A 14011-nucleotide genomic window follows, 5' to 3' on the forward strand; every position below is an offset into this window, starting at 1 on the left:
ATGCCAGTTTGAAGGGGTAAAGCAACATTTACAGCAACAGCCATGCATTATTCAAACCATCATAGCGGTGGATAAGGGTTTTTCTGTAAATTGTAGTCTTAACAGCGTCTGTTTCCAAAATGCCAGTGAGAAGGGTGTAAGGGTGTTTTCGCAGAAGTACTCTTGACACAACTAATTGTTATGCGTGTTACAATTGCCCCCAGCTGACCTCTCCTAGTTGATAAGATGATTGGAATATAACACATTGTATGCAGCTGATAATTATACTGGAAACCACTGATCACAAATCTGTTACTTATATTCCTGTCAAAACGCATCAGTTGCGCAGTCAAAATCTTGTGCAAACCTGAAATGTTTCACAATTACCCCTAAAACCAACTTCTTTTTAGGGGTTAGGCAGGAAAGGACCCAATCACAGACCAGATGCAAGGAGTTCAGGGTTTATTAAAAAAAAAAAAGTTTAACAAGCAAAACATCCGTACAAACTACAAATCCAAAAACACAGAAGACCCCAACTTAGGAATACAAAAACGGGCAGGGCAAAAAACACCAAAACATGGAAGCAAGGCAGAGAAGTAATACGGGCAAGAATACAGAAAAACAGGACACAGAATCCCTCACTTAGACTGACAAACACAAGACTGAACCTGGTTACAGAATTGGTGTAAACCATATTTAGAGAGGTATAACATGTCAGGAAAATAAAAGTGTACAGACCTGATTTTTCACAGTTTTACACAGTGTGTCACACGTATAGACACTTTAAGAAAAAAAATAGCATCTGGAATACATTTTATTTTTTTCACTTTAAAGGTATTTCAGAGTACTTCCAAACTAAAACGTTTGTGGAAATGTCATCTCAGAGTGTATTTGTTGAGCGAAACAATTATCAGCCAATTCTGAGATGGTGTAGTAGTGGATGCCCATAGTTCAGATGACATGGAATGACCCACTAGAGGGAGCCATACACACATGAAGATCTCCCTGAACTCAACTGTCTCAAATATACTGGGAAAGAGGCAGGCTTACCTGTGTTGGTATGTACTGGTATGCCCACACACGCACTATAAATACCTACTGAGTTGCCTATTTCAACCTATCCTGACATGGTCAAGACAGTGGCAACTGTAGCCGTTTCCTGTAGCATCTTGACCAACAATAACAGTAGAATCTCATGACGATCTTTGTGACTATTTTCTTTACTTGACTTTACAAATCTGTCCTCAATGAGAACGGATATAAATCAACTTGGTAGTGAACCTCACAAGAAATCAGTCAGTGAAACAATGCAGTGGGGTAATATTGTAATGCTATTTTATTTCATATATTTTCTAAAATATATCCTGCTTTGTCAATTTCCCCAAACCCCAAACTGGAAGGAGATAAACCAATACACAATAACAGACTTTCTGTCTGTTGAACCCTGTAATATATATTTAACAGTAATTGGTTTGATAATACCATGTGCAAAAATCATATCTAAGGCATGTTACATAAGGTACATTACATGTTTCACTGCAGAAAATTCCTCCACAAGTTAAGCCACTGATGTGGCACCTCATGAAATCTAAATCTACTATACCTCAGGCAACCTAATACCTAAGTCAGGCAACACAGTCTGACATCAACACTACAGCACCCCCAACAAACTACCTGTCCGGCCCCAGAATCTGTACACTCTTGGGTACACTGGGCGAGTTGATACCGCTACAGTAAGGCTAGAATAAGTAAAGTGGCATGATGATGGAATGAGTGCATGTGTGTGTGTGTGTGTGTGAGGAAGATGATGATGATGACCCACCATCATCGTCTGGAGATAACGGGCAAGGGCTGTTTACCTTGTGAGGTGAAGGCTCAACACTACATATACAACCAGGACACAGAAGCCAAAAGCTAGTCCTATTAAAACAAACGGTCATTAATAAAGTAAGTCAGACTTGTTCTGGCATGCTAAGTGTAGAATTCAGGATTATGCGTGACTGAGGTCAGTTAGTGTGATGGCATCACTTGATGGGTGAATTCATTGACCATTAATCTCTGTGTTCAGTATAGAAGTGGTCATGGCATCCCATGTTTTTTATGGGATGGATGACAAGCGGGAGATCCCACCGTCTCCGTTTCTGGGTGTACAGAAATGCTCAAGGATGTTACTGTGATCTGTGGCTTGGAACCTGCCACTAACAAAACCCAAGGTGGTCGGTTGGTTGGTGGATATGTGGTGAAAAGAGCGTGTTCACACACTCACTCTCTAACACACACACACACTCACTCTGGAACACACACATAAACAGACTCCCTCAACTACACAAGAAATGTTGGGGGTTTATTCTTTAACAGCCTGCCAGGATATGCATGACGGCTTCCTAATTGATCAGCTTGACCCTTTAACTAACATGTGGCCTTAGACAGGCAGGGACATCGTGGAGAGATGAGCAGTTTGCACACAATGGGATAAAGAAGAGACAGAAAGTGAATGGATCTTCATTGTGGCTCTCCCTCCTTTCGTTGACAGAGGAATTTTAATGGACTCAACCATTAATGCCATTAAGCACAGTGATGTTGGCCTACAAGAACTCCTAGTGATTTCCCCCACTGCCCTGGCTCACATGTCAACAGGAAGTGAGGTCTGAAGCACGGCACTTGAAGGATCATGAACAACAAACACATTTTAGCCGGATTTGGCTATTGTTTGAAATAGTTTTTTTCCTGATTTATGAATTGTGATTTATAAAATATGCCAATTAATAACGCTAATATCACTACCACCAAAATAGTATCTTTTGATTTTTTTTCTCCCTAAAAGTAGGTTCAGTTATTTCTAAATGGACAGGATCTGCTTTTAATCCATTCCTTGTCCATTTGTTTAAAAATCAGCCTTAATATCACTCAATGCACTCAGTTGCACATATTAACTGACAGACAAAAGTTTAATCTTCAATTAAACAATTTTTATTAAGAAGTTTAACTTCAGAATATGCATACACACATAAATCATATAACAAATTATATAGAACATCATACGAAATGACAATCATATCACCATTCCCTTAACTTTTCTTTGAGATTAACTATTTACTGACTCAGACCTTCTGAGCAACCATATTTTCAGAAAGAAATGCACACATACACAGATAATTCATGTCCGCAATAAATGATGAAGAAAGAAATTAATGAACATCAAAATAATATCACCATTAAGGTATTTCAAAGATGAAGAAAAAACATTAATGAATAATGCAAACATACAAGAGCTACAAACAGAACGCTACTTTTTAATCAGTTTGTTATAAATGTGTCCACTTTCTGCAGAAGTTCCGATGCAATATCTAGAACTTCTGTTTCGTTTTCAGGTTGGAATGTATTGTTAGGAATTTTAGGGGGAGTATGGTAACTGGGGTACTGAGTAGTTTTGGCGTTCACACCCAAATGTTTCAGTCGACTCACAAGGCCTGGCAAAGCACTCAGCTCTGGGCTGTAGCATGACACTTTCTGAGCAAGACTAGAGATGGAGCAGTTGGGAGAGCGTTTTCCACACCTTCTGTACTCTGCTGCCATCAGAGCCTTCTCCACAGCTTGGTGAACCTTGAACAAACACCACTCAGGGCTCCCTCCTCCTGTGTCATTGTGAGCAGCATCAAGGTCACACTGGGCTTGTGAATACCAGCGCTTAGCTTCCGCTCTGTCTGTTCTTGGCATGTCCTGGTGAAATGACGAAAAATTATAGTGGGGACCGCTGTTGTGTCTGTAGAACTTTTCTCGCCCTTGGCGGTGACGTGTCGCCTCAGAGTCCCACTCATCATAGAAGTCTTTAAAATTCCATGACCAACTGGACTGTCCACTCTTATTCTGCCCCCTGTAGTTCTTTGAAGATGATGATTGACCAGGTCCTCCATTTTGTTCAAACTCTTTAAATTTGTTTTTTAAGTACTTGAAGGCCTCATTAGCCAGCTCCTCTTGCTCTGGGTTTTTGTCTGGGTGCCACCTGAGATACAGGCGCCGGAGGGCTTTTTTCTGTTCATCTTTGGACAGGGTGCATATTTCTTTTAGGCAATCATCAATTTCCCTTTTGATTTCTTTAAAAGTCTTGGGGAAGTCTTTCTTAGGTGGTGGCACAGGTCCATCCACCAGCAGGATCTCTCTACCATGATTTTGCTTTGAAGCAGATGTTTTTTTACGTTTAAACTGGTAAAGATCAAGGGAGCTGACCTCAACAAACTCATTCGTGCCGATCTGAATTTTGTATTTACAACAATACTGGCCCTCACTTGATACATCTAAACGTTCAACAATCACTGCATAGTAATAAAGTTCATCCTCTGATATCTTTTTGAAGCCAACATATTCGCCTCCTTCATAATTGTTCATAAAGTTCATGTCAAGGGCATCATACCATTCCTCAGGTATGGGGCTGCCTGGGTCTAGATGATGATGCCCTTCCTCTTTGTTAGCACTGTAATGGATTCCATATTCTTCCAAAGTCTTCTCAATGTCTTCCTGTGTATCACACAACAGAAGCTGGCCCAAAGTGTTAAGATGATCTGGGCAGAGAATATTCCCCAGCAGGAAATTCATTTCTTTGGTTAATAATGTGGTCACTTTATGAATTACCTTTGAGGCGATATCATCGCTGTGTTTCAGGTAGAAAGTGAAGCCCTGTGTCTCTTTTTTCACATGCACTTGTGTTTCAGAAGCGGTGTTGGCCAGTGGCTCATCACCAAAGAAGAGTTCTGTCTCAAGGCTTTCACAGCAAGTGATCTTGAGTCTTCCAAAGGTGTTTTGGCACAATTCGACAGCATGATCGTGAGACATAGTGCCTTCACTTTGTTGTCGAATCAAACATGTAAGACCATGCAAAAATGGACCAAAGGACAATTTTTCCCTGAAAGAGCCACTGAACTCACAGCTTTCTCCGTATTCACAAGATTTCATACGAGATCTAGCAAGACGTTTAGTGGTCACATGGGACAACATTGTAGGACGAATAGGTTCAGGCAATAATTTTAGCAGCTTCTGATGTTTATACATGTCCCTCCCCAGATGACAATGACCCAGGTTCATAAGGAGACTGATTTTGTCTTTCAGAGAGTCTTCCAGTCTTTTTTTCTGGAAGACAGTGTCATTGAAGTAGAGGTCATTAGACTTGTACAGTTTGCCATCTGCTGATGGTAAATACAAGGTCTCCTGAAATTGTATTTGTTGTGGTTGGTCTTTCATCAGCTGGAACAGGTGCTGTACACTGCGTTTCATAGTTAACTGCTGATTTGCATTCAGAGTTTCTTTTCTTTTGGAGTCCATGAAAATATCCTTCAGGACTACGCTGTACTGCCTTATTGTGGGTCTCTCCTCCACACCTATCCTTTTGAAGAACTCAGCATATAGGGCATGCCGTGGACTGATTCTATACAGATAGGGCCTAAACTCTTTGTAATCATCAAGAATAAGAACTGCTTGACTTGCTTGCACAAGAGCAGCATCATTTTCAACAAGAACCACTGGCAGGTCTTGAAGCAGAGAGGCACTGAAATGCTTTGATTGTAAGTATGCATACGATTTGCAAAATGCAGTTTTTCGAATGTTTCTCAAATAATGGTTTGCGCATCCTGACTGACAAATGTTTTTCAGATTCTGGGCCACTAAATCACAGGGTGGCTGATGAAAGGCTCCTGCTTTTTTCAAATGTTCGAGATGAGATTGAGGAAGGCTGTCTGCGGGAAGTATTGGCATGGAAGACCAAATAAGATATTGATGATCAGAGTTTTCTTCAATCAAAGACCCTTTGATTCCAACCAGATCTCTTTCTCCAACAAGGGGTTGGTGGTAATCACACAAATCTTTCTGAATTCGCACTGGAAAAACAAACTTGATGGTTGCAATTCTGTTCAACAAGTTCGAATCAATATTAGTGACATTGTATTCCACAGCCTTCTTGAATAATGCTGAAGACTTCCTCCTGAGCTCCTCAACTGAGGTCTTGCCTTGTGCTTCTGACTGAATTGTAAGTGCAAACTCAATAATCTCTTCATCTGACACAGTGTGCTTCATTCCAAGGTCCTTCAGTAGCCGGCTCACAGCTGACTTTTTTTTTTGTTCAAATAGTTTCCAAAATGTTGGCGGTACAAATTTCACTAGCGGAAGCATGATCTTGTAAAGAGGTTCTTTTTCATCAAAAAAATAGGAGGTCAACTGAAGAGTACCACGGATGTCCCTAATGAACTTAACAGTTCTCAGTTTAGCTACAATCTTATCATGGTATTCCTTGTATGTTGGGTCTTTCCTTAAGACCAACAGCAGCCGAATAGAGTCAAGAACTTGTGCTTCTGTGAGTGTGTGCAATGAGGGCAACAGGAACTTCACATAGAAGCCCAGCTCAGTCAAAATGCTTATGTCCATGTTCTCTGACAGGTGTGTATTGACCAGGTTGTACTTAAGAAAAATATTCCCATCTGCATTAATGCTAAACAAGTCTGGGAATTTTCCAGAGCACTCTGTCTTCAGGATGAACACACTGTTGTGTCCTTCAATGCACTTTCTCTCACCCTGCACTGTTTGAAACAGAGGTAAGGACTTGAGCTGTCTCTGATATTGCTGGGGGTTTTCCTCAGTGCCAATTCCACTTTGGAGAAACTCCTGAAGCTTATCCAGGTCATCATTGGACAGGAGCTTGAATTTAGATGGGGGAATCTGGGAAACCTGGTCCAAAACAGCATTGCTGTTATCAGTCTTGAGGAGCTCAGGCATCAAATGATTAAAAAGCACTTCTCGTAAATTAACAAAAAAATTTGTGTTTAATGTCATGAATCCCATTTGGACTAAGATGGATGACATTGTCTCAGTTGGTTTCCAAACAACACTGGAAAGATCTCTCATTGTTTTCAGAAATTGTTTGTTATTTTGGCTTGGGCTGATGACGGGCAAAAGAGGAGAGTCAAAGAATGCTTTCTTGATTTCATTGAAATAATTTTTTGTTTCTCCATCTTTTATGACCTCTCGTTGGATTTGTTCGTCAAAGAATTCCCAAAGTTGCTTCAACCACGCAGGTGGGTTGCCTTCACTGTGAACAAGGTCTTTCAGCAAAGGTGTCAAGTATTTTGATGCAACTGGAATTGTCAATTCCTGAAGATAACCGCCTTTTTCAAGTGTTCCATAGTGATTGAAGTTGATGAGATAATCTGCAAAGACTACTTTCTGTCCCTGAAATAGTTCCCAAAATCTGGAATACTGCCTTGGAGAGTCCCTGTCAAAAACCCTTAGCATCCGATCTTGAGTTAGGAGAAGAGGAAGTCCATTGACAGAGGTAACATTGTTCTCATCAACATTCCTCATACAGAAGTTCAGTAGTAAGGAACATCGCTTTGTGTCTTTAATTAGGGTGTGATCCAATGGTAAGGGCAAGTCTGCTGAAGTTGTCATAGGATCATTCAGAGGTTTTTCCTTCAGAAAATCCCTTACTGTTTCAGGACATAGCATCATCACTTCCACACCTGCAGTCTTAAAACCTGTACATATCTTATCCATCTGGCAAGACCAAGGAACCACACTAATTCCAATGTCCTCTAAAATAGCAAAAAGGCTTTCAGGTAGCTCTTCACTAAAATTAGGAGAATCCATTGGTTTGTGTTTGCAAATATTTGACCAGCTGACTGTGTATTTTGTTGTTGCATATTCTTTGTTTTCCAGCTTCTGTTGTAAAACAGGTATTACAGAGAGGTCTCTTTCACTGATTGATTTGTACACATGATTGACCATTGTGTGCCATTCTTGCTTAACATCTTTTGAGATAGATGGGAAAAATTTCAGAAATGAGGAATCTAAATGTGATCCTAAAGTGGATACACTGAGGTGGTTTCCTGTTTTAATGGTCGCTTGTATGTGCTTTAAGAGATCAGCATACAGGGGTGAAATAACATCCAGTTTGAGTGACTCATTCCACATAGTCTTAAGACTTTCCCCATCCTCTTTCCATAGGTCCCTTCTAGAGGAGTCAACCTCAAAATTTCCATTGACATGAACAGGCAGTCCAGTTACCCCAGGCAAAGGGAGGGAGCAGAACAACCTTCCAATAAAGTCAGGCTCTTCAGGCTTTGCTCCCATACATGCTGCCACAGCTGCCTGTGGGGTCTTTGAAACATCTGACTGCCCTTTATCTCTGTCAGGAGTTGGTGCAAGAGAGCCAAACTGTTCTGCAACAACCCATTGACTTCGCCTTTTGTGTTTTGAATCTGATGAAGAGACATGCATATCATAGATGACCTGGCATGGAATCTGAGAAACATGAACTTCATTTTGAAAGTTTGCTCTACTAATGCTGCCTTTGTCAGAGAGTTCTTTTTCAATCAAATGCACAGTATGTAGTTTGTCTGAGTCAGGGCTGATTGTATGGAACTGTATTTTCTTGATATTTTTCAGGAAGAGGATCAAGCCATCAGGGTCTTCAGCAAGCACTTGCAAAAGTTCCTCCATATGATGGTCTCTGACATCTGCTTTGCAAATCTCAGATTGAGCCGTCATTTCCTCTGTTCTGAGAGGAAGCCTAAACATAGTTCCAGACTTGAGGCTGAAATCTGATGGCAGAAAGGTCTGATAGACATCCATGAATGAATCCTTAAATTGATCTCCCAATGAGTACTTGCATCCTGGTAACTGTCTTGTTGCCAACTCTGAATATTTCACGTGTGGGTCAGATATGCAAAGCCACTCGTCTCCTGTTAAAATGGCAGGGCAATCTGTGAGATGATAAACAGAATTGAATCCGAGACCATATTTTCCTGTCTTTCCACACTGTCCTTGTTTTCCACCTTCCCCCAGCTTTTGAATGCCTTTCAAGTCTGCATCAGTAAACACCTTGTTGTTGTAAACACATAGAGCTGGACCTTGAAGTGAATTCCAGTTCATCCCAAATGTTTTTTCAGTGCCATGTTTCCTTTTATCCCAGATGAAGTGTATTTCAGTTGCTTTTGCATCATCTGCATTCTGAATGAGCTCCTTAATGATGTCCTTCTTGGAAGGATATGCTTCTATGATGTTTTTGATTCGGACTGTTAGCTTCTCATGTTGTCCAAATTCTTGTGCATAAGGTGAAAAGCCATCAATGAAATGGTTTTGTAGTGTGTGGTGTCTTGTTGTTCTAACACCAAAGTGGCGTGCAGTTTCCCTTGCTATTAGTTGGTGACACAAAGTGACATCAGCTGACACTGGCATCCATGGGCTGTCGTTGTAATGAAGATCTGAGCTGGGTCTCAACACAGAGTTTTCATCAGGAACCAGACAGTTCTGTGAAATTTCGTCTTTAGTCTTTAAAAGTCCTTTTATAAGTATGTCCAGACAGATATTAAGATCAGTGTTGGAGAGAGGATTGGATCCATACTTACTTTCTATCTCATGCAGGACAGCAGCAAACTGCTGAGGTGTAAATTGATTTTGTATGCCAACACATTCCCAAAGTGTGCTGAACTTGGAGAGGACACTTGGAAGCACATAGAGATATGGTTTCACTTCAAACTCTTGACATTTTGCCACTGATTTCACATGTACAAAATTGTCTTCTACCAAGACAAAGGGAAATGACTTCACAAATTCAGCAATGAGAGTTGGGTCTTCTTGATCACTGAGCCACTTATTCAAGTATTCATAGCTCTCATTTGCTATTCTGGTTAATAGAGTCTGATCACGCACATCAAATTTGGAAGCTTCCTCCAATTGTCTTAGGACCGTCACAAGTGGTGGTGTTTGACGCACACCCAGTTTCTCAAGAAGGGCGTGATCAGCGTGTATCTTTAGGGTTCTATGATCAACTGTGAATTCTGTCATGTTAACCAAATAACGGCAACTGAAGTTGTAAACCTCATAGGGCTTTTTCAATGTAGGAATCACTTGATTGTCTGGTTGAGTGTTCACTGGTGAACAGGCAGGGATGAGTGGTGTGTTTTGAAGTGAGCACCAGAGATGAGATTTTTTGTCAACTGACGGCTCCTGCATCAAATCAAACAAGCATTCAAGACGCTTTGTTGCTTCAATTTTGTCTGTTTCCCAAACCTTTGATATGGTGCCTGCTCTCTCAATTATGTCCTCTAAGGGCAGATGATCACTTAGCATTCCTAATGCTGTGAGCCTTTGGATCCTTTTTGGGGAGCAGAAGTCATCTCTGGTACCATCAAGAAACCTGCCTTCCTCTTGATCATACAGACAGGCCACTTTGCCAGAAGGATTCACAACTGTTCTGATGTACTGCAGTTCCCCACTCCTCTGTGAAGGAATGCAGCGATGCCCTTTCAGTAGTTCATCAACTTCATCATCATTGAGGTCAATTGCACTGAGAATCATCGCATTTCTGTCTTGGGCTTCCAGGGAATCTAAATTTCTAAACACCACTTCCTGGAAAAAATCCGCCCAATTGAGTGTTCTCTCCTTAACAATATCTTTGAAGCCACTCTTCATCATGCTTTCCCTCACCCACGAAGGAAGTGGAACAGCACAAAATCCTGAGTTTTGCTGGCTCAGAAAAATCTTCTCTGCAAGTTGTCCAACATTCTTGTGCACTGCTATGTTTGGGTCCAGAAACCTCACATAATTAAGTGAGCACCACTTCTTCCCATCGCTGAAAAGCTTCAGATCTTCGTTACAAAATCCATGCACAATTTCTGAGTAGAAGGCATCAACCAGTGGTTGAAATGCTTTGCCTACTTTCTCTTTATCTGGCCAGAATGTGTAATAGGGATAATCTGAAAGGCTTCCATTTTCTGACAATTTCTTCAAGACGAGTAGTGTGGTAATGTAGGCATTTGCTACAGCGTCCTCCAGTAGTGCTTTGTTCCATTCTGCCTTCATCCCAGTCTCCCATAGACATTTTCGATTTGACATAACAGCAAATGAACCATTGATGTTCACCGGGAGGCCAGTTTGAATTGACAGAGGCAGGAAACTAAATGCTTGCCCAGTTATGCTGCTTTTATCGGCAGCCCATTTTCCTGTCTGAGATTCTTTTTGCAAAGGCACAGCTATTCCCCCAATTGGCAGAGAGACGTTCAGGTCATTGTCCTCTTGGACCATTCTCAGTGAACTGTGGGTGCCGAAACAAGAGTAAAGAAGCCAGTACTGAACATCACATCCATCAACATTGTTCTGAATTATTTCAGTAATACTTGCTGTAGAACTATCCATTACATCAGCACACTTGGTATAATGTTGCATCCAAGATGCAACAGAATCTTTTTGAGTGTCTTTACGAATTCCATCAGATATTTCAACAGTGTCCACAACTTTTCTTGTGATTTGAACAAGAGTCTTCATTTGTTCTTCTGTTGGAGGTGTGGAGGCATTCTCTGGCAAAGTCTGAAGTGAGAGATCCTCTATATTTTTCAGAAAAAGCAGATGAGTTTGAGCTTCATGAGTCAGGTGTTGTTGAAAAGCCGTAATACGATCTGTGTCATACACCTTTGTGCTGATTTCTGACATTGTTGATTCCTGTGGACTGCGAAAGGGCAACTTTATTAAGGTCCCCTCGTAAAATTTTCCAGTGTTTATCTCAGAGAGATTGCAATCAAAAATACCTTCATATGACCTGAATTGTCCTGGAAACCTTCGAAAAATTCGCTCATGGAATAAATTAAGTTTGATTCCAGGATTTCCCTTGCTTTGAATGAACTTTTTTAGATGTGTCACATTTGGATCGAAAATGAGGAGGCTCTTCCCACTCAACACAGAGGGAACATCAGTCACATGGTATACTGCATTAAATCCTATTCCGAATTTTCCAATTTTCTCCACTTTCTTTTCTTTTGAAGCAGATCCCACTCTGGTGATGTTCTTCCAGTCTTCATCTGAAAAGAGTTCATCATTGAATGCCCAAAGGCAAGGGCCGCTACACAGGGACATACCACTGTCAATGAGACTTTCAGGAGGGTCGCTGTGTTTCCTGAAATCCACCATAAATCTGCAAGTTCTTGCACCAGCATCTTCAGCATTTTGTAGGAGCTCTTTAAAAATGTCACTATCTTCGTCGTACTCCTTCAGAATGTTTTTAATTCTCAGAGTTATGGGTTCCGTCTGCCCACACTGCTCTGTGAACTCTGGGTTTAGAATGCGAGTGCTTAGCAGCGGGACTCTCAGCCACTCTGTCGTCACAGGAGGTACCTCTTCATGTATGACATGAAAAACTTCATGGTCTTCCTTCAAGTCTGCTAAACCCTCTTTGCTAATATCACAGACCACAGACTTTGAGGCAGGCTGCAAAGCAAATGTTTGGTTGTCTGCCATGACTGGTACTGGAGTATCATCCTTAGCAGATTTCTGCTCCTTACGCATCCAGTTCAGAATATTTAAGGACAATCTCAACTCAGAGGGCTCTCCAAAGGGTGGACTTCTTTTGTCAATTCTTTCTTTGACATCATGAAGTATTTCCTCAATCCCATCATCTGAAAGGTTTAATTTCACTCCAAACTCTGTCAGCAAGACTTCAAATGGTGAGTATTCTTCTGGCACCTTCTTAATGTAAGAACTCAGGTCTAATTCAGGGGGATAGGCTAAAACCACATCACAAGGTGAAACAAAGTGGTTGTCAATCCAGAGCCAAGGCACAGAGATCTTCCTCATTACTTCCCTAAAAAGCTCAATATGGTTCTGCATAAATCTGTATGTGTCATGCAACATTGTTTTAAATTGGATATCTTTGTCCAGGTCAGGTGTGGTTTGGGCCATTGAGTTTAGTACAGATAGATTCTCCATAACTTTCTCAGCTGGTGGTGGGAACAGCAGTCCCAGCTGTTTGCAAACTTTCTCATTTAGCTCAGCAACAAGTGGCATAACATGCCCAACAACAGTACAGTATTTCGAATGTCTGACCTCAGACGGCTTATAGAAACCTTTTTTTTCAGGTCTTTTGTTGAGGTCTTTGGTAACAGTGTGTGGATTCTGACAAGGAAACCATCGTATCTTCTGCAGTTGCTCTAGCTGGCTAGGAGAGAATTTCGAAATTATATCATTATCATTCAGCACTTTGAGAAGGACGTCTGCTTTCTTACAGGCTTCTTCCAGAGAATGTGTGTGAAGCTCTTCAAGATTTCTGACAACATCAAGCACGTTGTTAGGTGATATGTCCTCCTCCTTTGACTGCAGATCAAGTTGCTTTAAGCTCTGGAGCATTTGTGGAGTCATTACGTAGTCAGCAGAGGGAAATACATTTGGCTCAAAGAGGTTCTTGAAGGTGTCATTGCTGGGATCGAACACATCTGAAGCTTTGGTTTTTTGGCACTCTCCTTCTGTTTCAATGAAGGTCAGAGCTTTACATTTGTTGTGTAGCATCACATTTTGAGTGAAGAGAGAGCCGTGTTGTAATATCCAGATCATTGTTTTCTTTTCATTCTCTCGATTGAAAGATCCTGTTTCAATGCAATCTACCAGATGAAGGGCCAACTGTGCTGTGTCCAAAAGTTCAATCTTCATCATGGACAAAAGTCTGCGATCTGCTTCAGTAGCGCACTGGACCACAGAATTAGGAATGGGTAGGTCAGAGGGAATGGTTGGTGAGGAGTTCAAAACCACTGCACATTTTGATTCAGCACATACATAGTCGCCAGTCATCAACTGGAATAGAGGCATCTTAGAGACTATGCTTTGCTCTTCATTGGAAAGAGAATCCAAGGAGGAGAGGAAGAACTTAATTTCCTCTTTTTCAGTGCAAGATGCTGAGTGGATGCCCCTGATGACCTGATCCATGCTCAGGTTTAAGAAGATCTTTAGCAGGCTTTTTGGTGATGGTGGAAGTACAAAGGTTTCTATATCATGATGTTTGAGACACTCATCTCTTTTTATGACAGTTCCCCCAACCTTCTTCACCACATTCTGAATTTGTTCGGACAGGCTGCTATGTTTGCTTTGCTGAAACATCAGGATGGGCTTTTCCCGTAGCCTTGCCAACAACACAGATTTGGAATCACTTTCAGGATATTTCACAGGTATCAACGGCATGTTAATAAAGTGGCCTAACTCTTCCCAGTGGGAACTCAGATATTTCCAG

At 41.2% G+C, this 14011-nt stretch overlaps 2 protein-coding genes across 2 annotated transcripts; both read right to left on the reverse strand.

Moving 5' to 3' along the window:
* Positions 1-3276: 3276 nt before the first annotated feature.
* On the reverse strand, positions 3277-6738 carry LOC308366055 (sacsin-like; the record flags this gene model as incomplete). Its single annotated transcript, XM_080839690.1, has 1 exon — positions 3277-6738. One exon carries the CDS (start codon positions 6736-6738, stop codon positions 3277-3279), a length of 3462 nt encoding a protein of 1153 aa, XP_080695816.1.
* A 148-nt stretch (positions 6739-6886) lies between these two features.
* Positions 6887-13149, reverse strand: LOC308366056 (sacsin-like; the record flags this gene model as incomplete). The annotated part of the gene is made up of 2 exons (XM_080839691.1): positions 6887-6901; positions 8344-13149. The coding sequence occupies 2 exons, from the start codon at positions 13147-13149 to the stop codon at positions 6887-6889; spliced, it is 4821 nt and encodes a 1606-aa protein (XP_080695817.1).
* Between the last annotated feature and the right edge of the window lie 862 nt (positions 13150-14011).

The sequence above is a fragment of the Sprattus sprattus genome (assembly GCF_963457725.1).
Source record: "Sprattus sprattus genome assembly, chromosome: 5".
Classification (NCBI taxonomy): domain Eukaryota; kingdom Metazoa; phylum Chordata; class Actinopteri; order Clupeiformes; family Clupeidae; genus Sprattus; species Sprattus sprattus.